This window comes from Zeus faber (genome assembly GCF_960531495.2).
Source record: "Zeus faber genome assembly, chromosome: 20".
Taxonomy (NCBI): Eukaryota; Metazoa; Chordata; class Actinopteri; order Zeiformes; family Zeidae; genus Zeus; species Zeus faber.
In genome coordinates this window covers 14,557,715-14,583,573 of record NC_137207.1, presented here as the reverse complement: position 1 = coordinate 14,583,573, position 25,859 = coordinate 14,557,715, and the positions used below count along the sequence as shown (strand labels likewise).

General features: G+C 41.2%; 1 protein-coding gene across 2 annotated transcripts in view; it reads right to left on the bottom strand.

Annotated features, from left to right (window-relative positions):
• Positions 1-25,859, bottom strand: part of prkg1 (protein kinase cGMP-dependent 1) — a gene marked incomplete at its 5' end in the record, with an annotated part of 210,663 nt that overhangs the window by 163,270 nt on the left and 21,534 nt on the right. For both annotated transcript variants that reach the window (XM_080020933.1, XM_080020932.1), the window contains one exon: positions 15,532-15,698. In XM_080020933.1, coding sequence (XP_079877059.1) covers positions 15,532-15,698 — 167 coding nt within the window. The remainder of the gene's footprint in view (positions 1-15,531; positions 15,699-25,859) is intronic.

The following is a 25,859-nucleotide window of genomic DNA, read 5'->3' as shown; positions in this document are numbered from 1 at the left end:
AAATAGTGACCGGGGCTTTTTTTTTTTTTGTTTTAACCTCAACAGCTGTCTGAGTGCTGTGCTCCTCAAAATAAATTCACCTCAATAAACAAGCATTATTTTTTGGTTCAGAGACACGGGATGCACAGTGGACCAGAGATCACTCTCTCTCCATTAGGCAATCCACAGTCCTGATCCTGGGCTGATATGTTCATATCATACAAGTAGAAATTAACAAATAATAAATCGAAAATAAAAACACAGTAAAACCAGCACAGGAACCGCACGGGATGAGCGGTGCTCACAGTGTGTGTAGTGCGCTCAGAGCGCAGCGCAACACTGGAGGAGAAAAACACACACACACACACACACACAAACTCAGCCTTGTTTGCTCGCTTACTGGCTATTTATTTATATATATATTTGTTTATATATTTCAGGACATACGGTATATATCTAAAACATGCTTCCAATTTTGTGGCTCCAAAAAAAAAACAAAAAACAAGCTTGTTGACCCAGGAAAAGGAGGAGGTTGAATGACCCAGAAAGGGGGGTTGAAGTCCGTCCCCTGCCGTGCAACAGCATTTGGACCTATTTTGGACCAATCACGACAAACGGAGCTCTCAGAGTGAAAGAAAGACCAAAGACAAAGTTTGCCTCTGTGGCTTGTGCAGAGAATACGTTATTTTGGTTAAAAACGTCTACCTCTTTTTAAGTGTACCTCCACCTTCATGTTTCCAAAACAATAAGTTAAAATCCGAATATTCTAGCCTCTCTCGAAGCCTTTGGAACTTTATCTGGGTACAAATTAAATAGACAGAAAAAATCATGTTTGCCCATTAATCACCCAGGGAATACCCCAGCCTGGTAAAGCCTTCAAATTATCTAGCTAGCTTCTAATTATCTATCTAGTTTAAATACTTCGGAAATTATGTTAGTAGCTCCATCCACTCTCCACGTGAGAAAAATCGTACTTAAAATTAATGTCCATCCCAGATATTTATACTTATTTCAATGTTTACCCATTTTTACCCCAACACTCTTTTCGTCAATTGGATCCAATAATTAAAAAATATATATGGGTGGTAAAATCCCAAGAATTTGTAAATCTCTGCTCCAAAGGGGGAGGTCACACGGAGGACTTGGAGTACTGAATTTTCAATCATATTACTGGGCAGCTAACATGCATAAAATTGCGCTTTGGATCTCAGATACAGATGATAATTGGATCAAGTAGAAGCTAATTCTTGTCATTCGTCCTTAAAAGCCCTCATGTGTAGCAGCCTTCCATTTAAACTATTTCCTCAACCAGCCAAGATTGATTCAAGATTTGCCTGGCGCAGACATGGCCTGCCTGGGCGAGCTTTAGGTTGATGGCCTGTTTGCTGGCTTTGCACAATTACACTCCACATTCAACCCTAAGCACTCTGATCTGTTTAGGTATCTCCAAATTCGTAACTCTGCAGAATCCAACACCTTAGCATTTCCGGCGCAACTACCCAATGAGCAATGCCCGATGCCAATGCGGCAAGCACTGAGCATTGACCATCTACTAGAAGTTACTGACTTGTCAAAACGCCATATTTCTTTCATTTATGCATGGTTTATTATCAGCAGTGACTCCCCCTGCTCTGCATATGATCAAGATAGATTGGGAGACTGAACTAGGCATCACCTTGTCAGATAAATGGTGGGACAATGCATGAGGTGCAATCAATTCATCCTTCTCCGGTGCAATACTTAGGCTCATTCAGTTCAAAGTACTTCATAGGATCCATTTTAGCAAAACTAGATTATCAAAGATTTATCCAAACCTCTGATATTTGTGACAGATGCTCTAAGGCACTAGCAGACATGACTCATGTTCTGGTCATGCCCAAGCTTGGTAAAATACCGGAGGTCCTTTTATAATCTTATATCACAGATATTGTAACTGACTCTGGACCCATCCGCTCAGATTGCTGTCTTTGGTATCCCTGAGGAGGGTATTAGAATGACTACTAAACAAACTAATGTTATCTCCTTTGTGTCTTTAATTGCCCATCATCAAATTCTCCTCTTATGGAAAAAAATGTTCACCCCACCCCCCCAAACACATCCTGGCTGCGAGACTTAATGGCATTTCTGAAAATGGAAAAGATCAAATTTGCTGTCTAAGGCTCACTTGAAAAATTCAACAAACATTAGCAGCCTCCCATCTCTCACTTCGAAACAATGCAATCCATCCCATTAGACTAGAAGTTTGTTTGTGGAAGTTTGATTGGATATAGATAACAGTGGATAGTAGATAACATATAGTTGTGTGAACAGAGTGAGTGGGTAAACATGTTCAGCTGCAACAATGTACGGGTATGTATCTTGGACTGATCTTGTGTCATGCTGGCAATGCTTGAGCTTAGGTTGACTTTGAGTATTACCAGTTGCCCATTTTTTTGAAGTTGTATAAATATCTTGTTATCTGTATTTATTTCATTTATTCAATTATTATTAATATTATTTATTTTACTTCCTTGTCATTATTTGTTTTTTTTGTGAGCAGGGAGGGGATTGCATATTACTGTCTAAAAAGAAAACCCCAAATCTATAATAGTGCATTATACGTGCAGATTGTTGAATAAAATTTGGTTATAAAAAATGATAACTGATTAGTTACAAGGGAAGGGGACAATTTCATATTCCTTTGGATCGGTTTGATTTTTTCTGTTTTCATGACATGTTTGTGACAAAGTATTTTATAACTTGCTTCTCTTCATTCAGTGAATACCCCTCAATTGACGGCGCTACGTTTGCCATTGTGTACGGTCAAAGTGTAATTATAACCTCAAACCAGGCATATATCCAACTGGTTAAAGATGGCCTAACCACATTTTTTTCAAATTGTAAATTAAGATAAAAACAAATGGAACTGTTGGCTACTGTTGACAATAGTCAAGCTGCGAAAGAGAGAGGGGATGAAAAGAGATTTTGTCTTTGACATGGGCTTGAGACAACATGCAGAGGTATCACACACTCACAAAACTCATAAAAAGACAAGTAGACAGCTAAGGACGAACAAATTAAGTTAAAAACGGACGTTTGGTTAAACTAGGTTGAAAGTGGGTTAACAACTTGCCCATATGGTCAGGTAGTTTGTTGGTATTTCCTGCTTTCTACATGATGTTGACAAAACCCAGCGATATCTAATCTCCTCGAAGACTATAAGTAAAGACAGACTCTTTAATTCACTGCTTGATGTTTGGAGATGCCTTAGCTTCTCCCACATCTACTCTGTGACGGAAGGGGAGTTTGGATGGACGAGGGAGGTAAGGTGGCTGGGAAGTGCTGTGGGGGAGAGTGGATACGTGACTTAAGGTGCAGTGTATGGTCTAGGAGAATGGTTCTCAACTCGTGGGCCCTGATCCAAATCGGTGACACAGGTCCATTTCAAATGGACAAGAGATGGGCATACATTAATTTCTTCAAAAATCAACACGTATATAACACACTGATCAGTTACAACATTTAAACCACTGACAAGTGAAGTGAATAACTTTGTTCATCTCGTTCCAATGGCACCTGTCAAGGGCTGGGATATATTAGGCAGCAAGTGAACTGTCAGTTCTTGAAGTGGATGTGTTGGAAGAAGGAAAAATGGGCATAATTGTGATGGCTATCAAATCTTAAATTAAGTTTGGGACAAATATGGATCCTGAGGCCAGAGAAGCTGAGAAAGACTGATCCGGGCAAACTAAATCATAAATGAATGGCTTGAAAACGATACATGACTCCCCCCAATTGAAGTCCTCCCAGATTGTCCTGAAAAATGCAGTTCTTAATTACAAAGATTGTAGCAACTGTTGCTACTAAAGCCTTGTTTATCATCCAACCTGGGAAGTGTGCATTTGTCTGTAGTGGCATTTTCTTTATGGAGGTAAAATTGCGGTAAAATGATAAATGAATAAAGGATCAAACGCTGAAAGTGTTTTACAGCAATGGAAAGTTATGTTTTGGCAAATTTGCTGTGGTAGTAGACCGAATTTTTAGAATACTTACTTTTTAAAAATCGGAATAAAAAAGGTAAAATTTAATGCTCTAAAGATCCCTCTGGGTAATTTTAAACATTTTAACATTAATCATGCCTCAAGAAAACAACTTCATGAATGTGTTAATGTGCACCCCACAGTGATGCACAGGCCTGGCAAGAAATACTTTGCAAAGTGTGTGTTTTTTTTTTCATAATGCCTGTAGATGGTGGTAAGAGGAACATTTTAACAGACATAAAAATTCATGAGAAGGGAAAAAAAAATGTATAGGAAATTTTTAATTAATTTTAAACCAAACATGGTCATCTCATTGGTTGCTATGCCAACCACAACCATTAGGGAGCAGCTTGGCTTAATCTGGCTTGTGTGTGTGTGCGCGTGTGTGTGTGTGTGTGTGTGTGTGTGTGTACACGCGCGCATGCGATAAATCGTGTCTTACATAAGAAGACAAATCCAGTGCATCTGTGCCTCCTCCCCAAACAGAATTAATGAGTATCATGTTTTACACGCACGCATAGACATTAGCATTCATCCACAAACGCACACATATCCCTCAATTTATAACACAAACACACATTAGAGTACATGTACGAACACATGCACACACACACACATCAATCATTCGCAGTGTCTCTGTTTTAGGGCCTACTTCCTCTTCCTGTGACAACAGACAGTGGAGATGTTATATTTAGCAACCATCTGTACCACGCACGCATGCACGCACACACACACACACACACACACGGCTGTGAAAGGGTGTGAATATTTATTAAATCACTCAACACAATAGCAATGGAGGGTGAATCCATTTGTCTTGTTCTTACCTCTCTTCACCTTCTAAACACAATCCCTCTCTCTTTATCTTTCTCTTTTTTCATTTCCTTTCCCTTTTTTTGTTCTAAGTTCCCTCCGTCCCACAACTGTAAATCTTACGACGCAAACACAGACACAGATTGACGGAACCTTGTTCATAATTTATATTTGAATTTCTATCCGTTTTTAATTTTGTGTCTCTTTATGTTCCAGCGGATTTGTAGTTCATTAGTCATTATATTCAACGAAAACATGCACAATATGCACCTACATACACGCGCTCAAACAAACACAGACACACACTCTCATTGAAGTGGCGACATTACTGGTGGTTACATGTGACTTGAACAAGATACCACAGGGTTCGAATAACAAATCAATAAGGGAATGCCCTCTTCAGTATCACCTCTCTCATCGTAGACAAACAGGGCAGCTGTAGTTCCTTCAGTCACACAAAACAATTGGTGTGTGTGTATGTGTGTGTGTGTGTGTGTGTGTGTGTTTGTCTGTGTGTGTGTTTGTGTGTGTGTGTGTGTGTGTGTGTGTGTGTGTGTGTGTGTGTGTGTGTGTGTGTAACAGAAAGAGCGCGGACGTGTGTCAGCCTTGATTAACAGGTCTCCTGTTCATGTTTGAGCAGTGGGGTTGTGTTTCTCTTTCTGACCATATTTAGAAATTCTGGCTTGGTGCTGAGTGTAAACCCAAACTGTATAATACACTGAATACAGTTTATCCAAACGGATCAATCTTTTCATCAAAATGTTGCTCTCTCACAAGAAAATCTAAGAGCATACACAAACATAACGGTTCAGACATGCTTTCTCCCAATCACAATGGATCTGTTTAACTCGGTCAACACAAGGCTGATGTGGTGTGAAGTTAAGGTCACCTACTCCTGGAATGATAACTTTGACGATACAGATTGATTTTTGTGCAGAACTTGTCATTAATGTGCAGTCTACATGGTCCTCAACAAAAGAGGGCCACAATAGTTGCTGGTGAAAAAAACGTCACAAAATGTGCCAGGTAAGGCCGTACCAAGCATGTTCCATGATGAAAATACATTGACGTTTCTAATTTGCATACTCATAAAACAGAGTGTAGTGTAGAGATGCTGTTAAGCCATTTACTGTGGTATGTTAGATTAGATTATTATAATAATATATTTTGGTGGAAATGTTTTTCTCAAAACATTAATATTCAAATATTTTTGCATTATGCCCGTAAACACACACACACATACTTCGCCTGGACATAATATCATAAAAGTCGTCAAATGTAAAGTTGACGTATGCATTCTGGTGTTCACAGAGGGGCATTAGAGGCAGCAGGTGTGTAGTGGAAAAGGATCACATTAAGTCCCATAAAGATATTTAAACTGTGACACAAAGCGCATAGCATAGTTTGTCTTGCCAGCGACAATCAGGGGGAACATTAAAAAGAAGATTCTGCTGATGCCGTGCAGAGACAGGGATGTTCTCCGTCTCTTTTCCCTAATATCAGCATCTGCCAGCGCTAGGCAGCAGTGATGCTGGCTGGGGTGACTGACTCATTTCTCTCTCTCCTTCCCTCCCTCCCTCAGCAGGTATGCAGTTTACTTTCACCAAGGGACAGTAGCACAGTAGTGCTTATTTTAAACCTGACCTATTTTGGCTTCACACTCAAGGCGCAACGCACGCACGCACGCACACACGCACGCACGCACACACGCACACACTCTCCTTCTCACAAAGGGTTCTTGTGAAATCCTTTGCTATCAGATGTAAGAGCTTAAAGTAGGGCCAACTGGTCTGACTGTTATTGTGCTGCCTCTCTCTGGTCTCTGTCAGCCCGTATCACTGCCTGTCTGTCCACCTGTCTTTCTGTCAGCCTGCAGCATTTGGTCTGCTCTCTGTCAACCTGCTTCTTTGTTTCTTTTTCTCTCTATCTATAGAAAGAGGGGAGAGAAGAGTAGAGAGGAGGAGAGAAAGGAGAGGAGAGTACCAGAGTAGCAGATGATGCCATTTCCGTGCGTAAACGCCATCAAATCCCCAGATGGATTTTTACAACAGACGCATTCACATAATTCACATAATTCATGTATTGTCCAATAACTCAATGACAATAATAGAGATCCACTGTGTGTGTGTGTGTGTGTGTGTGTGTGTCTGTGTGTGTGTCTGTGTGTGTGTGTGTGTTTAACTGCACTCGCCACAGCAGGCTTCCATGGCACATTACTGTAGGATATCACCACACATAACAAGTCAAATACATGACAATAGAGTTCTCCCCTCATGTAATCTCAGACAAAAAACCTGAAATGTACACCACGTCTACAAGACAGTCCAAAAAGGAAATAAATTAAAAAACAACAAAATCCCAACTGACAAAATACCAAATAATGGATTCAGCAGATTCAATCCTCATAGCACAGACACATTAGCTAAATAAGTTTTTTTTTGGCCATGAACCAATGGTAACCGTGCTAATAGTGACAAGAGACAAAACCAAAAACAGATACACAACTGTGCACTGGTCTAATAAGGGTTTAAACAGCTGATTATATAGAGAAATCAAACGTAACCAGGAAATGTGAGTTAAATGTTTATTTATTTATTTAATATATAATTATATATATAATATGAATAATGTAAAAATATTATTTATGGATAACTGGAAAGTCTCGGTGTGATACCCCTTATAAATGCAGCAATTTCACTCTAACTGCGTGTGGCTATCGGCGTTGTGAATTTAGCCAAATGTATGCATAATACCCCATTTAAATGTGTGCAAATAGCACCGGCACACCACAGACGCTATTTGCATGGCAGCAGCACAGTATGCAGTGCATTTAACCATTTGAGGGTGCTTTGTGAATTAGATGCTCGCTTTTTCTGTCATTTGCACCGGTTAAGCGGCCGCAAAAGCCGCACAATCGTTTTGTGAATTTGCCCCTCAGTGTGGAAAGACTTGAATTGTTACCAAATGAAGAAAATAAGTCAAATTCGCCAATGTTCACTCTACCTGTAATATGTAGAAGATTTCAAGCACAGAAGAGCATAGTTTAATCCCCAACTGAGGTGCGTTCACACGGAGCACTTTTGAGTCAAAAATGCATGTGGTTTCCATAACGACACTTTGGTGCACCTGTACTACTTCTTATCAGAGCTAGCTACAAATGATGTTTTAAAATAACATTTACCATGGTGAGGAGGAAGGAGATTTTAAAGGTCACATATGATACGTCCTTTCAACAAGTTAATATACAGTAGGTCTCTTCAGTCCTTTTCTTGACGGGCTGTTTCTGCGTCTGTACCTTTAAATGCAAATGCCCTGCTGCTCCCCACGCCCCTCTCTGGCTACTTTCCATGCTGGACAGGGGCGGAGGTGAAATGGCCTTGGTGATTCAGGGAAAGTCAGTTAACCTCTTGTGAATCTCTATAAAATCAGCAGCAAGAAACCATATAATGTATGACCATCAAATGTAATGCAGAGCCACCATAACTAACACTGTAATTTATTCTGTAATTTGATCGGCTGCAAAGGATCACTTACTTTATTTGGACCAAATTTGAAGGAGGGGTTACAGGAAAAGGTTTAGGAGAAAATTTGAAATGGCAGAAAAAGCATGACAACAAGTAAAAGATAAGTGTTTGTGGCGGGGGGTGGTGTGGTTTAAGCAGCCACACCCGTCTTATGTCCAGGTAATTGGGCCCAGGGATCAGGGTGGCTGTTCGCCTGTTGCTCGTTACAGTAATCGACGAGCAACCGGTAAAACCCCCATCCCCACACACATGGGGAGGGGAGGAGCCATGACATGCTTTCCATCTGCTCCGGGCTTGTTCCACCTTGCCCACTCTCTACAATAAAACTGGCACTGTTCAATGCTATCGCCGGTGTCTCTGTGTCGGAGGGCCCCACTCGGGTGACTACCAATGTTTTTTTGAACAGATGGCCAAAGTAGTTGGACAAAACAACAAAATAACAAAATATAGCAATGTGTTTAAACATCGTCTGACATGTAATATATATTTTGCTAAACAAACACAGCCATCTTCAGAAAGGTGAATAGGTGATCAACATATTGCCTGACATTATCTGGTGCAGCTCCTGTTGCTGCTTCATTTAACCGATCTCCGGCATGGTGGAGTCGTATGGCTGGTCACTGTAGGTTGGCTGCCACCAGGTACGGGAGGTGGGCATGCTAGGGCGCGGTCAGATCAAAAAAGCTGTGCCCTTGTCATCCTACAGATCATCCACAGGACAGAGTTATTGCAGCAGTTCTTGATGATTTAAGAATTAATAAAGAGTTGCATTGCAGGTTGAGAACTCCAACTCTACTTGCAGACTAACTCTGTCCTAGATGCTATGGCATATAAATACTCTGTGTTGTATGCCCAGCATGCTGACAGCACAGGTTTATAAAAAATAAGAATAAAAATAAATATTGAGATTGGAGTCGTCTTAGATGAGTAGTGAGTAGGGTTACCGCGGTCATTGGTGTTACTCGGTGTTGTGGAGGTAGAGGCCTTTGTCCTCATCTAAAATAGTTGATCGAATGCATTTTTCTCTCACAGTGTTCAGGTAAAAAAATAAAAAATAAAAATAAGAGTGTCTTGTCCTGGTCTATGACTTTAATCAGCAGTTTAATCTTCCGTTGTGGAACACAGAACTGAATCATTGACATTTTGTCCCGTAAGTATTTTTGAATTTTTCAACGGGCATGCACTAGTTATCTATAAAGGAAGGAATCTTTGTCTGTCTTTATGCCATTCGACTATCTCAATAACTGTTTATCCGTTGTACTTCACACTTGGCGGGTGTTTTGTTGGGGACCCAAGGACATGTAGTGTCAAATTTGGTGCAATTTGGACGTGACACGTGTAATAGTAATAAACAGGCGACAGCTCAACTCTGTGCAGCAGGGGGGTGGGGCTTCAAGTGTCTTTTTCCCCGGTGTATGTTAGGGTCAAACCGGCAGTTTGATCTACCATGGTGGAAAGTGGACAGAAGTGTGCGTGACATCAGAGTTGTGCCTAAACCTAGCCTTACCAAGTGGGAGCGGATGCGCAAGGCAAAGCACCGTGCACCTGCAGCCGAGTCAAAGTAAGCATAAGATGTACACCTGGCAAAAAAAGGCTCTGCGCAATGCTAACATGAGGGCAGAGGAGATTCCCGTGCAGAGAGCCGAGTGCCTGGGAAGGGACGCCGTGCTCAATTCCCACTGATGTTTGCCTGGTTGAAGCACTGAATTGGTTATACTTAAAGCGTTGTCAGCGGTGGAATTTGTCATAAATGTTGAAGGTTTCTTGATTCCCCCCACACTCCAGGCATAATGCTCGTCTGTGAAAGAAGCTGAGGTTATTCTAACGACTACTTCCTAAAGTCCCTCCTCTTGGAGGTTCAAACTTGCAGCTTCTCTGTGACAGAAGCTGCAACACGGAACATGTAAAACACAAAATGAAAGCAATCATTTCACAACACCAATCCAATAAATACATGTTCCTTTCACTGTGTAATTTATTATGGAATTTGGCTTTATATCTAAAGACTAATACAAATGTATGCTGGGATATACAGGTAAATACAGACATAGGTATATGTAGGGATATAAATCTCTGGAATTTCTGAATATTTGGACTAGAATTTGTGAAGGTTAATGTTATAACTAACTACAATTAGATGACATATAACCAAATGTATTGTCTGTGATGGAACACACAGTTATGTTATAATGGCAACAAATTTGGCTAAGACTAATAAATATAACGTTTATTGTCGACTACCATTAGTTTTGAATTTGGCTTAATATCTAAGAACTCATACAAATGTATGCTGACCGTGGTGCGTGGCAGTATCCAGCTGTCCTCACAGTAGCGGATATACAATTTGGCGTCACAGCGTCCACACAGACTGATTACGCATTGCGGACGGTGCTGTAGAGTGATCCAGCGTGTTATCCTCTATGCTTGGATAGTTAAACTGCTTGTATTTCGGGAATTTGTGTCTTAAATTCCCTTTTTTTTTTAAAGACCCCAAGAACAATCACCAGAATTTCTCTCTGCTGCCAGTAACTGACCGACGAGCATCCGGTGTGCGGTTGATTCCAGATGTGCCTTGACGTGCAAGATTGAGGCAGTGACGCTGTGATCAATCGGTAGTCTGCAGTGTTTTCACATGACCTTTTAGTGCAGTGTCGCACAATGATAATGCAGTGAAACAATAACACAGTGACAATTATCTGTGACAAATCATTAGTCTGCATTGTTTCCGTAACCTTTTGGTATCGCCGGCAGAGATGAGAAAAACACTGTTTTTTAATAACTTACCCCACAAATATGGAACGATGTTGATCAAACTTGGACAACAGCGTATGTGGACTGCCCCAAATGCATCTATCATTCCTGTCCGTGGGTTTGTCGGTTTCTGAGCGCCAGATACTTCGACTGACATTTTCTATACCTTTGTTTACATTTTGAACAAAAACAATAGGGCTCCTCCCTTCGGACTGGATCCTTAATAAAGGTAGCAAAGGAAGTACAATAGAGAAATCAAAGAGATCCATATAAATACTTAAGGTGTAGCTTTTAAGAATAACGCTTTATATCTTTATGAATATTAGATTTTGTTAACGACATATATTTTTATCCCATCAATGAATCTTAAAAAGCTACCAATTATAAATTACTATTCAACTGATTAATCCTTTAAGAACACCTCGTCCTCATCCCAGAATGTGTTTCTTCAAGGGGCTTTATCAATAAATATGATTGATGCTGGACTTTCTTAGCATTTCACAAATTGAAAAAATAAATCTGTCTGTGATATCTTCTTAGTCATCTTCTAAAGATCTTCTTAAGATATTATCAGAAAGGTTCTTACAGCAGACTTCTGTAATCAAATAATTTCAATCAGCAACATGGAAAAGTTTAACAGAAGAGCTAAAATAATTCTGTCCTTAATAAGATGTACTGTATATGTATTTATAAGTTGTAAATTAGAACAAATAAATTATAATTTGCCTTGTAGTTGTGTCATTTGCTTGTGTGCTGTGTTTGAAATGAAAATAAATATTGGCCATTATATACATACAACTAAATTAGATTTTTTTTTCTGTATTATTCTGCTGTATGCCTGAGTTTAATTTCTACAATTCTACATCCTGTGGGCCAAATACTGAAATGAAATGGACCAATAATTTGGACTTTTTCACCACCTCGAATTGAAGTCAGACAAAAAAAAGGAGAGGTAAGACGGAGCAGAGAGAACTAGAATGAAAAAAATAAGGTGAGCATGCGGCACTCTTGTGCATTCCAACATATTACATAACACGGTGAAGTCCAATATTCCCATGGTGACCTCTGCTGACAAAAGCCTGTGGCTAAGAAAAACCCAAGAAAAGGTCAGCTGTTCGTGGTGTAGTGTACTGGGTTTTGTTTGCCATCCAAATGAATTCATAATAACAAGCTTTCTTACAGTAAATTCCAAATGAACACCACAAGCATGGCATAGGAAGAGGAATTAGGCCGAGAGAGTCTCTACACACAGGTGTGAACGTATCGCTAATAGCTACGTCAGCCATTAAGTGGATGAGCTCCTTCGGTCCCATGTGCGCTACCATTGTCAGGGGATTTATTTTGGTCGTTTAATTTATACATCTAGGAATGAGTATATATGACAGGGAACATACACAGCGATCCCACCCTCCAACAAAACCACGGAGGACAAAGGAAAAAGACCAGAGAGAGACAGACACTTTAGATTTAGTTGTATTGCATGTGTGTGTGAGAGAGTGGGTGGGTGAAGACACAGAGACATGCAGCAAAAGTTGCATCACACATTCATCCACTCACTCCTAGTGTAGCTACTGGAGCACTTCTTGCCATTGACTCCAGGAAAGCACCTGGAGAGCACATTCTGGACCCTTTCTTTCTCCAGCTCTCTGCCTTGACGATTTCAGAATATATAAGACATATTCTCAATAACATAATAATGATCTCAATAACCATTGTCCCATCTTTAAATTGTCCTCAATCAGCTCAACACTTTTCTAGCCAGGTATTCTGTGTTGAGCCCTCACCAATCTGGTTTCATGGCCAACCACAGCACCACCTCTGCAACATCTTTCATTTTAAATGAAACTGTGACAGCGGTGGAAAAAATGAAGCATTGTGCTTCTCTGTTCATCAAATCTTGGCTGTGACCCCAAGGCTTATAAATGGCTCCAAAACTACCTCTGATAGAGAGCAGTGCGTGAAAATGGATAATGTTCGATCCAAAATCCAAAATCTTCTCAAGGTTTGGTTTTAAGACGAGTCCTTTTCACAATTTATATCAATGATATTTTCCAGTCTTTGTATAACTGTAGTGTCCATCTCTACGCAGATGGCACTAGGTAATATTGTCGGGCTGACTCGTTACAATAGGCTATTTACAATCTGCATCTTCCTATTAATGTTCTTCAAGAGGCACTTATCTCAAACTTTTGTTTAATGCTGGAAAAAAAAAAAAAAATTATTCCTCACAAGAGCTAAAGAAATCCATTATAGCAAACTTCATATTGGCACTTTACTCGGTACAGATATTGAAAGAGTCCCACACTATGAATATTTAGGCATTTGGATTGATGATAAACTCACTTAAAAAGTTCATATTGATAAACTGGTGGAAAAGCTGCAGCAAAAACTTGGCTTTCTTTATCGAAATAGAACCTCCTTTCCCATGTTTGGTGGAAAAATAATTGAAACTCTATTACTTTCTGTCTTGGATTATGGTGATGTAATACAGTATATAGGCATGGGGCTGTTACAACCCTTTAGGACACTATACTGTATATCACCCTGCTCTTAGATTTATTACTGGAGACGCCTACAGTACCCATCATTGCACGCTCTATGAAAAAGTTGGATGGCCCTCTCTCTTTGCGAGACGAGAATAACACTGGTATATGTTCATTTACAAAGCGCTCCTAAAGAAAGTACCAGTTTACATGACTTCACTATTACAGTTCAATGTAGGAGCTTCTCAAACCCGCTCTCAGGACTGGTTCCGATTAGATGTTCCGCGGGTCAACTCCGAACTCGGAAAGATGGCATTCACGAGTGGGGTATTTACTGACGTGTTTTATGTCGTAGAAGAAAATGTGAAAATCTCTTAAGCTTGTGTGAGCCACAGACCTCCTTACCAAAAACCCATTCAAAAACCCATTGACTTGACGCACTGACGAGGGAACTGGAAGTGCAAAAATGCTAACTAATTTGGGGGTTTTAGGACCCATCCAGCAGCACTCTATTGTAAAGCCCTAAAGTTTCAAGATTGCCTGTCCGCAACATGGGCTTAAACACTTGAAATCTGTCATCAGGCCAACCTTCTGCTTAAGCGCGCTATAAAAACACGGATTAACAAATGAGCATAGGCGAGTGGGGGTGTTCGCTATAATGGAATTGATTTTCTGAAACATGGGCATGCATTAACGTTCATCTGTCAGTCAGCCAGCACCTGCAGTAAGGACATTCATCCACTCACTTATTCTTCTCATTTGCCTACTCTAAACAAACCAGTCTGCACCAGTAGGCACGCAAGTGACCACCAGCAAAATGGTGATCAACTGTAGCCAACTGTTTGCTGCCCAAACATACTTCTAGATAAATACAAATGGGATTGGGTAAATTGAGGTGGACACTGCAGGGGTTTCTGGGTAATGTGCGACCCAGAGGCTCACTGCTAAGCTGATGCACACACACCTCTAACAGCACGTCCAAACCTGTGCTCCTGTGATTCACTTCAACACTCCCACGGAATGGGAGCATATCCAGTAAATGCACTCAAATACAAAACCATGACAATAGCAGAGCAATAAGGAGCAACCGGAAATGAATAAGTTAACTTGCTGGAATGTTGCAAAGGCATTTGAGCCATATTGGAACCTCAAACTTTCCCCTTCATCACTTGCGCTCTGTGATGTTTTTTGCTCAGCTCTTGTGCACTGAACATTGCCCTCCTGTGTAGAGGCACTGAGACACGTCAGTGCCTCTGCCTATCTGCGTACCAACCTCTAGCCTACGGAAAAGAACATATCAGCCATTTGTCTGCTCTACCAGTCTCTTTGATCGGATGAACAGCCATTACTTATTATATCTCATTAATGAGATTAAATTGAGATTTGTCTGTGTGTGTGTGTGTGTGTGTGTGTGTGTGTGTGTGTGTGTGTGTGTGTGTGTGTGTGTGTGTGTGTGTGTGTGTGTGTGTGTGTGTGTGTGTGTGTGTGTGTGTGCGTGTGTGCGTGGAATCGGAACATTGAACTTCTAATCAACACTTATCCAAGCACTTATTCGGTCCAGCAGTAAATTACTTCAAAATTATTTTTTCATTTAAAGTTTAAACGAACTGAACAGTCAACAACTCTGTCTGGAGTGGTCTGATCTGAGGGAAGAGGCGCATGCAAAATCTTCCACCCCTCATCCGGAGAAGACGGAGAGAACGGGTTTAAACACTGGAGCATCACATGACATGACTGAGCATTATCATCTGCGCGGTGTGGCAGTGGGGCTGGAAAGCTCCCTGCCCAAATACTGGAGAACCTGGCTTCAAGCTGGGTGTGTGTCTATCACTACAGCTTGGTGTTTTTGGAATAAGAAAACATAATGTTTCCCTACCAGGATAAAAATAAAAGCATTGAAGAACAAATGATTTAAACTGTGTGGCTCACAACATTTAAAAATGAACGTCATTGTCTCGTTACCTTCCATCACGTAGACCAGGGATCCCACGTCCCCTTCCTCAATTATACAGGCGTCCTTTCCGTACTCCACTGGGTACATGCAGTCCACGATCTCCTGGATCTGAGACAACTCCAGGTTCTTCATGAAGTCATTATCCAAGATCGCTTCCTTGATCAGCTCCTTAGACCTGGAGAAGAGAGGAGATTGGTGACAAAGACAATTTGCATAATTATTTTCATGATGTATGAAACAATGTCAAAGTAATGTTTTTTTCTTGCAAGTTTAATGGAGTAAAACGAAATGTTAAAAACAAAGACAACAAAGCACAAAAGAGTGCTGCAAGACACCAGTTTGGGATCCTAATCTTTCATGAGGCTAGTGGTATTGGATTATACATTTGAGATATTCTCAGATAAAGACGCTCCATTTCAGCATAATATCTGATATTTGGTTGATTGTTTTGGTGTAGGTGCTCCCTTGTCTTATCAAACAAATAGTTACCGTCCAAAGTTTTGACCGCCACACCTGTCACCAAAACTGAATTTAATTCTATATTAATGCTCAAGTTGTTAACAACCGATGACCAGCCGATACATTAATGTTGGCTTTGAACACTGTGTTGCTAGGCAACTGTTATTAGGCTTAACTAATTTCTTGGTGGAAGGATTGTTTTACTTTATTTAATAATAAATGATAATATTCATTAAACATGTATTGAACATTGGAGTTTTTGTTTTTTTTAATCATTATATTTCTATCACTCCAACTTTATGTCGTGCCTAACAACACCCCTTAACCGTGGCATAATCACTCTAACACAGCCCTGCCGCTTGCTTACTGCTTCATTAAACATTGGTCTGAGTACATCATAAATGGCAGATGTTTCTGGAAGCGTAATGGACCTGTTCGTTCTAAACACAGGGCATTCATAACTCCTTTATCAAGCTCGGGTGCAAATGTTCTGAGACCATAATTCTGTTTACGTATACGGTGTATATCTTGTCTTTGCTCCCGACCACCTCCACTTCCTCCTCTCCCTTCCTACATTCGCACAAACACCCGTGCTGGGCGGTAGAGCAGTTAAACATCTGCTGAAGAGGGTCCCTAAAGATTCAACAGACCGATAGACAGTAAGGAAGACACACACACGCACACACGTGTGTGTGTGTGTGTGTGTGTGTGTGTGTGTGTGTGTGTGTGTGTGTGTGAGGTGTGTGTTATAGAGCTCACAACTCTACACATCTAAGCCTGCAGGGTTTGTAGGGTGGTATAATTTCATCGAGAGGCAAAAAGAGGCAAATTCACAGGAGTGCACCGCTTTCGCAGCCGCTCAACCTGTGCAAATAAGACAAAAAATGTCAATCTTAAAGACTAGCAAACGGTGAAATGCATCGCCAACTGCGATCCCACGCAAATAGCTTCTCGGTGCGCCGCCACTATTTATATGTTTTTCAATTGGATAATATGCATACATTTGATGCAAAATTGGCCCCTTTCTATGCAAATAAGCATCATTGCAAGAAAAGTCTAATTGACAAACACCAGAGCTAATAACCACACACAGTTTTTAGTGTCTTCAGAGAGCTGGTGGTAACTGAAGCACAAATAAGGGGTGTTTGAGAAGCTTGTAAGGCCTTGTGTGATATATTTTTTGGGGGTGCTGTATTGGGGTGCAAGAACCCCCATGGCGCATCCGCTCTCCCCTGCAGCTCCCTCTCCATTACACATTTGGGAATGGGGGGGGGGGGTAAGAGATGTGCCATGGGGGGGACAGTGCACCTCAATGTATAATACACAAATAAAATGTTTTTATTTTAAATGTATTCATTTCCCCATTTCCTTATTGAACAAAACAAAAAAAGTCCTGTCCGTCCCGTGCCGGGTCCAAAGAGCCATTGATACCATTTTTTCCTCCTTCTTTCTGCCATTGTCCTGCCTACTATGTTCTTGCCGCAAAGCCACCATTTGTACTTTGTTACATGCACACACACATGCACTCGGCTGCAAAACTTTATGGCCGTGTTTGCACTGTCATATCATTAGCGCAATACATTTTGTGAATGGGATATTGGAGCGTGGCAGATAGCGGGTGTAATTGATGCGCAATTCATTGTGCTATTAGCGGCCGCAATCCATTCTTTTTGAATTCGACCCTAACAGTATTCTTCCTCCAAAACTAGGCAGCACCACAGCAGCAGTTTTCCATTTCAAAGGGAACAATGTGCTTCCATTGACACACAACCGAGAAACTATTCATGATTTTGTTACAGCCCAAACTCTAATAGGTGTAGCTCACACATCACGTTATAGCGGCAGTGGTCAGCTAGGTGGGTGGAGCGGAGAGAGAGAATCTACCTGCAACTTACCCTCAAAGAAAGTGCTTGTAAATGGGAGAAAGATGGCGGCGAGAAGGAGCAAAGAGTGGCGTCATTTTACCCAAGCTGAGAACAAAGTAGACCGCACGTTGTGTGGGATGAAGCTGTCTCACCACGGTTCTACTAGTGTGATACGGAGTCGCTTGCAACATCGGCAACGGCATCACGGCAGCCGAAAGAACATAGCTCCCGCAAATGAGCGCCTTGTGGATGAATGGGAGCCATGACTCGTGTAGTGGCTGCATGCAGTCGTTTCCCATTTCCATCATAGCACGTTTCCCATTTCCATCAAAGCATGGTGGCCACAGCTGCGTTGGGGAAAAAACAGTTTACCTCTGAGTTTACCTCTGCATAAACTGATCCGGCACCGTCGTACTCGATGGAACTCGGTATTTGACATGATGGAGCACTTGCACTAAGGTGGGCAATAACAGCCACTTTATCAGACCAAACTGTTACGAAACTCAGTGACATTCGAAACCTTGTGACTGACAGACGAGTGCTGGCAAACAATGGAGGGGCGTGTTGATGATACTTCGATCACTTAAGTGCGCCACTACAGCTCTCTGCAGTGAGACACACGTCTCCGTTTCCTCGGCCTACCCCGTGACGAAAAGCCTTCCGAGTGGTCGTCTAACATCCTGCCAGGAGGTTCCCAACAGTGGCCGAGTTCAAACAGACAGTGGCAGCTTCCCTCGGACACCACAAATACCGGTAAGTGGAGGGCAAAAAAGGCCGTGTTTTTATAAATGTCACACTAGGCTATTTTATATTAACTGAAAATGACTTCAATAACGTTACTTAAAACGTTGTGTTATATGTGTGTTTTTAATGCAACATTAATGTTAGGTCAGCTAAACACAATCTGTTTGTATGTTTTATGCAGGCAAAGCAGCCCTTATTGCCTCTGCATTAGACCCGAGACAGAAGCAGCTGCGCTTCGTGGAACAGCCAGCATCGGGTCTCAGCATTCGGGAAATGACTGAGTTGTCCTCGACAACCGACTACCGCTGTCACCGACACCATGGAATTGGGCGAAGAGGCAGGGGTTGATTGGGCAAACACCTCGGCAATCAGTGCTCTCTCTACTTGGGGAGGATAACAGTGCCGAGGACACCGAGCGAGACAAAAGGAATCGCGACTTTTAACGAGCCATGCATCTCGCCCGGTGACAATCCTGTGTTAAGGCGGCAAAATCCCATCTCTGTGTCCTTGCAAAGCACTACCTCACCATACCCGCCGCCTTTGTTCCAGCAGAGAGGGGTTTCTTCAACTGCTGGGCAGGTTGTCAACAGGCTGTGCACGTCTATCCCCGGAACACGTTGACTCGTTTTCCTTTATAAAAACGAATCTGGTAGGAGTGATTTTCATTTTGCCATCTCTGTAAGACCTGTTTTTGTTTTGTCACTGTCGCACTTTGTGCCTGTTTGGAAAAAATGAAATATTTATTTCATATCGCACCTATTGTGGTTTTGTGTACTGGTAGCCATTTTCGTTTTGTCATCTCTGGTAAGACTTATTTTTGTTTGGTAAAGTAGCCCCTGACCTATTTGGAAAAGAAATATTAATAATTATTTTAAATGGCACGTGTTGTAATTACATTTATGTACTGGTAGCTTTGTTTCATGGTCACGTTAATGGTCTATGTTGGGGGGCTGATGATGTCACAGCGAGGCGACTAATAGACTAAAATTCTTGTTGGTCGTCGGCCACTAAAAAAGATGAAAATGCCCATCCCTCACTGAACGACCGAGTTCTGTTCCTAGGACCAGGTCGTTAAGCAAATTGGTCGATAAGCGAGGACCCGTGTTGTTTCACAGTAAGGGGGCGCGGCCATTGTGAACGCTTGTGTAGTGAATACTGGCAGACTGCGGGAACGACACTGAGAGCGGTGATGAGATGACAGAAGAAGAACAATCTTTAATCGTCACACATGCACGCACACGCACACACACACACACACACACACACACACACACACACACACACACACACACACACACACACACACACGCTTTGGATGGTGGCCAGTGAAATGAGGCCTCTGCGTTTAACCCATCCTGGCTTGTCCTTCCTCCGGGGGCACAGCCAGGAGCAGTGGGCAGCATTCGTGGATGACGTGTGCATGTTTTTGGTGGGGTTCCTTACTGACGTTAGGTGGAGGAAACCCCATGTGAGCACAGGGAGAACGTGCCACATACATGTATACAGTATATATAGTATAGTGTATATAGTGTATATACAGTAGTGTATATAGTATATATAGTGCATATAGTGTATATTCTATATATACCGTATATAGTATATATAGTGTATATTGTATATATAGTGTATGTAGTGATTACAGTGTATATATAGTGTATATAATATATATATTGTGTATACAGTGTATATTGTATACACAGTGTATATAGTGTACATAGTGTATATAGTATATATAGTGTATGTAGTGTATATAGTGTATTTAGTATATATAGTACATAAAGGGTGATGCACGATGAGATGCCTGATGCTGAGACGCCGCGCACACGCTGTGGTATTGTACAATACTGATTGGTCGGAGAGCTGGTCGTAAGTCTGAACGGTCGTTACACAGGTAGGTCCTTAAGTGAGGAGTACCTGTACACAGTTCTTCATAGGAGTTTACTCATGCTATGGTCACACTCATGGGCTTTAAAATTGAAATTCAATATTTGTGTTGTTTTCACTAAGTTGCATTTTTACTATTAATATAGAGTATTGATTTATTTGGTGGAAACCAATGAAAGACTTTTGTAAATGTCTTCTCCTCAATAACAATATACCAAGAACATGTCATGTAATCTTTTATTACACTTGGAATATTTGTATTTATGAACTAGGCAGAGGCATCTTTATTTCAAAGAAAATATTAACTTTAACTTAGTACATCCAGCATAAAAACAAAATAACATTAGCATCGAAAAAAACGCTTGGGAAACTGTCAATTTTAGTGCCAAAAATGAAAAGGATTTAAATGATACCAACCTTGTAACGGGTTTAAGTGTGGAAGTGGTGGTTATTTCACAGGACTAAGGTTCACATGCAATATTCTGCTCACCACCATGGTCTCAAAGGAAATGAAAGGCGTCCTTGCCCTTGTCATGTTCAGTCTGAAAAGCCCTTTAGTGTGGAGAGCTTGAGAGAGATAGAGGGTAAGAGAGTGAGGCAGACAGGAAACTGGCACAAAGGCGCACACAGTCAGACAGACAGACCACGAGACAGCGAGACAGGCAGTAATGTTGGCATCGTGTCAGCTGGCATCTTACTACCAGTTTCCTTCACAAACCACACATGCACCGTAATTCATTTCACTGAGATGTGCAAAGTCAAGCTTATTATATCAGTGTTGTAAGTCACGTGATTTTAGTACTGCATCTAAATGTGTACGTCTGTGTATGTACGTACTGTACATACACAGACGTACACATCTAGAGGTGGGAGTGTGCTCTCCAGCATATATTTTGTGCGGTTTGTTTACAACGATACCAGGGGATGTACTGTAATATGATGGGTCGGGCTGTACCTGACTTAGAATTGAGTGAGTTGCATCAGATTGGGATGTCCAAGGCAAATATTTGACAATTTGGCTGGGGTCACAGAGGAATCCGAGGATTGCTTGTACCGAGGATTAGGTACCAAGACACGGTACTCAACAGGCCCCGGGGCTAAATAATTAAAGACCGTAGTACTGATAAGCTCCGACGATACCGGTACTGTTAACGGTATTGGAGGAATTAAGAAAATCGATTTTCTATTTAGTTAGGCTGTATAACCTGTTTTCACTTTGCAATAAGATTAAAATATCCGTCAAAGAAGCGATTCCGCTATTAGCAGAAAATTCTCATTCATCACCACCGTCCAGTTATTTACAAAAGCAAACAAACTAATGGACACAGTATAGTGTGTACAGCACAGTGTCCGACAGTTCATCTGTTTTTGATTTTTTGTTTTTTAGTATATATTTGTCCTCGCTCCTCACTCAAAAAAACATGTCGGCTCATTGGCCTGCTTAATGGCAGGGAAAGCACAGAGACCCATCTCAACCACCCAAGTCCATACAAACAGCTCCTGTACGAGAGATAGCAGACACTCGAATCGCCGTCACGTCTGGGATTGCTTGCATCCACTGATGATAAATTTGTTCTGCTGTGAAATAAACCCTTCAATTCACATGCAAATAGCAGTTGACAACAATCCCTTTCTTTTAAGTGGTTTATCATTTTGGTATGGTATGGCATTGTTCTCATCGTTCTCATTTTTAAAGAAACTCATGTGAACTACCTGGTCAATGCATTATTTGACATACTCTGTTTTTTTTTTGTTCTATGTTCCCATTTTGGTATGCTGTATCATTTCATCTCAATAACTGACAATAAAGAAGCAATCACAGAGCCAAAAACTGCGTCCTAGAATTGATTATTTGGATATGAATTGGACTTAATTTTGAATGTTCTAATTTCACTTTCTCTTGTAATAGTTGTTTATATACTATAGCTGTTTCAGGTATCATAGCTTTCCAATCTAAGCAATTTAAGCAATCAACAATCTGACAACTCTAAACAAAGACTTGACATTTACATTACATTACAAACAAGCCTAAGCATCATAAACGTTCCCACTGAATCAACTCACCGAAAGACCTTTTTTTTCACCTCTCAGTATTGAGACTTATCCCAGTGCATCATTCCCACCCACAAATACGAGCAAAAAAAAAAAAAAAAAAAAAAGAGAGACATTAAAGCATGGATATTATGACATTTTAATTCTATATGCTGAGAGATCTCTTCCATGGAAGGGAGTGGGGACAGAAAACCTTTGTGAATGCAGTTTTAATCTGTCCACCTCAACGCTGTCCAAACAAGGCAAGATCTCACCATGGTGAGAGTACCAACTTGCTTTGAGCATCCATTTAATCCACAGACTGTGAAGCCGACTTGCCTAAGGCCTCTTGAGGCCCCAACGCTACCGTGACTGCGCCATGGGAGAACCTGCGAGACATTAGGTGAAGCGAGGGAGAGAACGAGAGCTCGGGTGACAGAGAGAGGAATTAATAGAGAAGCCAAGAGAGAAATACTGTTGATTAAGAGAGGGTGCCAAGTAAATCAGTGAAGATCAACAATTCCAACTGGCTGTTAGCACACACTTGCCAGCCTAATCTGAGCGAGAAGCCAGATTTGTGAAACTAAAGACTGCTCCTTAATCCCAAAACAATCTCAAAATGGCAGTTTCCATATTTACGTGTTATATGTGTTGTTGTGTGTGAACTGAACACACAGCTGTGTGTGCACACATTTTGGGCCTTTGGCTGGAGGTCCTGTTCGCTCAGGTAAGTTGATAAATTCACTGGTGTTTTTTTGGACGTGGACTGAATCTGTGACCTTTATCTGGGCAAATCTTTTAAGTAGACCACAGCCTTCCCTTTGGCCAAAACAGAAAGGGTGTGCTCCAAATACTCCAAAAGTCGAGAAGCTGGGGTTTTCTAGTCAAGTCGAGCATTACACACAGCGGTGGTGAAACAAAAGCAATTGCCCAGAGTGGACAACTTGCGAGGTGTGGGCCACATTTATTATGTCTTGCGTCATGTCAAGTCATGTCCATGTGCTCCATTAATGTTACTGTGGCTGCTGACAACAGCTCACCGCCTTCCTCCTACGCGACCTCCCACAACACCATGGTGCTGTCACTAGTGGTGGAACGTGGTGGAACTTATTTGTTCCGTGATCTGTGCGGATCGCCCCCCACGGCTGGCATGTGAACTGCGGATCAATTGCAAAACTTTACCATCATAGGGAAATACGGTTTTACTGCCACCGTTACTTTTTAAAGTAATAATTCCATAAATCTCGATGCAGAGTTGCAGTGAAAAGACGAAGGACAAGACGGATGCGTGCTGTGTTTTACTCTAAAGCGCAATGATTCGATCAAGGTATGGTATGTTTCTGCTGCTTTGCGACATGTCGCGAAGCAAATGTCGCCGCTATACGTCTCCTCGTCTGCCATATTGGAGCGGTCAAGATCCGCGAGTAAACAACATACGAACATACAATGTGTATTGAGAGATGCAGACTTCTCTACAAAATCGGCGATAGCCCGCTTCATTCTGGAACGATTTTCATGAAATTTAGCTTTTTATAAACGTGAGAAATTGAACATAATACTGGAAATAAATTCAATTACTGGGGGCGGACCTAATCATATTTTTTTTCGTTAACTACCATGTTTAAAGGAAGAATGTGTTCAGAATAATACAACGACTATTAAATAACTTTTACATTGCTGTCTGATCATTTAGGGTTTATATCCGTGAAGGGAGATATAAAGTTTTCTTATCACTTGGTCTCAATGACAAATACATTGCGTGATCTGATCACACTCACGTGGTAGGACAGCTGCACACAGCGACTACTGCTGCAATTTTCAGTGACCATCATAGTAAGGTTGCTATCTATACCTCTTAGTGTCCGATTCACAAAAGATATTGCGCTCATGATATACCAGCAGAAAAACACCAATGATGTTTGGCTGCTGAGTGCAAATTACCCTTGTAATTTTAATTCCAGTTATCCATGTGAAAAAACTCTTCATTGAAGAGTCGTTGCACATTTATGCCACTGGTCTAAAAAATAAAAATATATATTAAAAAAATAAAAAATTATATAAATTAATAAATATAAAACTTTTAATATTTGTCGCACAGTTTAGGGATGCAAATTAAAAGGAATTTCCTCAATCAACAGTTGTTAACCTTGAACAATTTAGTCGACTAATTGACAACAGCATAAAAGCCAATGACGTCACCAGTGAGTGGCGATCTGGCCCATGGGGAGCTAGGCAACGCCCCACACCCGAGATATCGGGACTTGCTGCGAGCGGCACTTCTCCTCATATCATTTCATTTCAAAATGGAGACGTTCAAGGCAAGATTCACTGAGCTGGTTCGCCATACAGGAATATTTATGACCCGTCTTTGTGCCAGTAAAGTATTTGAATTGTTTCCCGTCCTCTGCGACAGAATGAGCCGGATGTTATGTTGCAGATTAAGTCTGATCCAGATATGGACAAGGAGATGCTAATACAATTACTAAACATTACTCAAATTCTTCTATATAATAACAGACAACAAATTATTTCAGTTTAATATATTCATCACCATAGCAACATATTGCTTGTTTCATTTTGCCGTCGTACCTCTCCCTCGCTCCGGGTTCCCCCGGCCCCGTTATCCTGTTTCATCATGAGCAGAGCTCACAACGTGCACTATGAACAACCAGAGCAGATGCTCCCCTGTAGTGACACCGATAGATATGCAGTCTACACAGATTTGGAGTATTGTCAGGTGACAGATGAATAACTTCTCTGATCTTCTTTGTTTACCTTGAATTACCTCCAAACAGCTGACATTTTATTTCCTTCGCTCTCTTTTTGGTGAGTCAATGACGCAACTACGTTACATTATGTTGGAATCGGGTTCGAGCATTGGAGCATTTTTACGAGTACGAGCCCTGTATAGGTACATTCGACCGGCACAGAATCGGACGGCCGGTCACAAATCATGGCCGATCAAGCTGAAAACAAGCCAATTCCCGTCGCCAGCCAATCGATCGGTGCATCTCTCATAAATATCCTCTGCAATTAAACATGTACTTTATAATTTTATCTTCAAAGCCTCAAAACTGGATGACTCAACAAAGATCACAGTAACAATTATTCTGTAATCTAGTCATGAAGAGATAAAAGCCAGTATAGGCACAATTTCAGAAACAAGAGAAGACCTATAAAATAAAAGGGTATGTACAGTACAGAGCCGCCCCACGTGGCGAAAACCAAATGAGTAATGTCAGCGCTCTTGTGTCGGTTTCATCATCTTATAATCCTGACATTCAGTCATAAAAGGAACTAGGGCTGTCAAATGATGGTTTGATATTCTAAGGTTATTGGAAATTGAGGAAAAA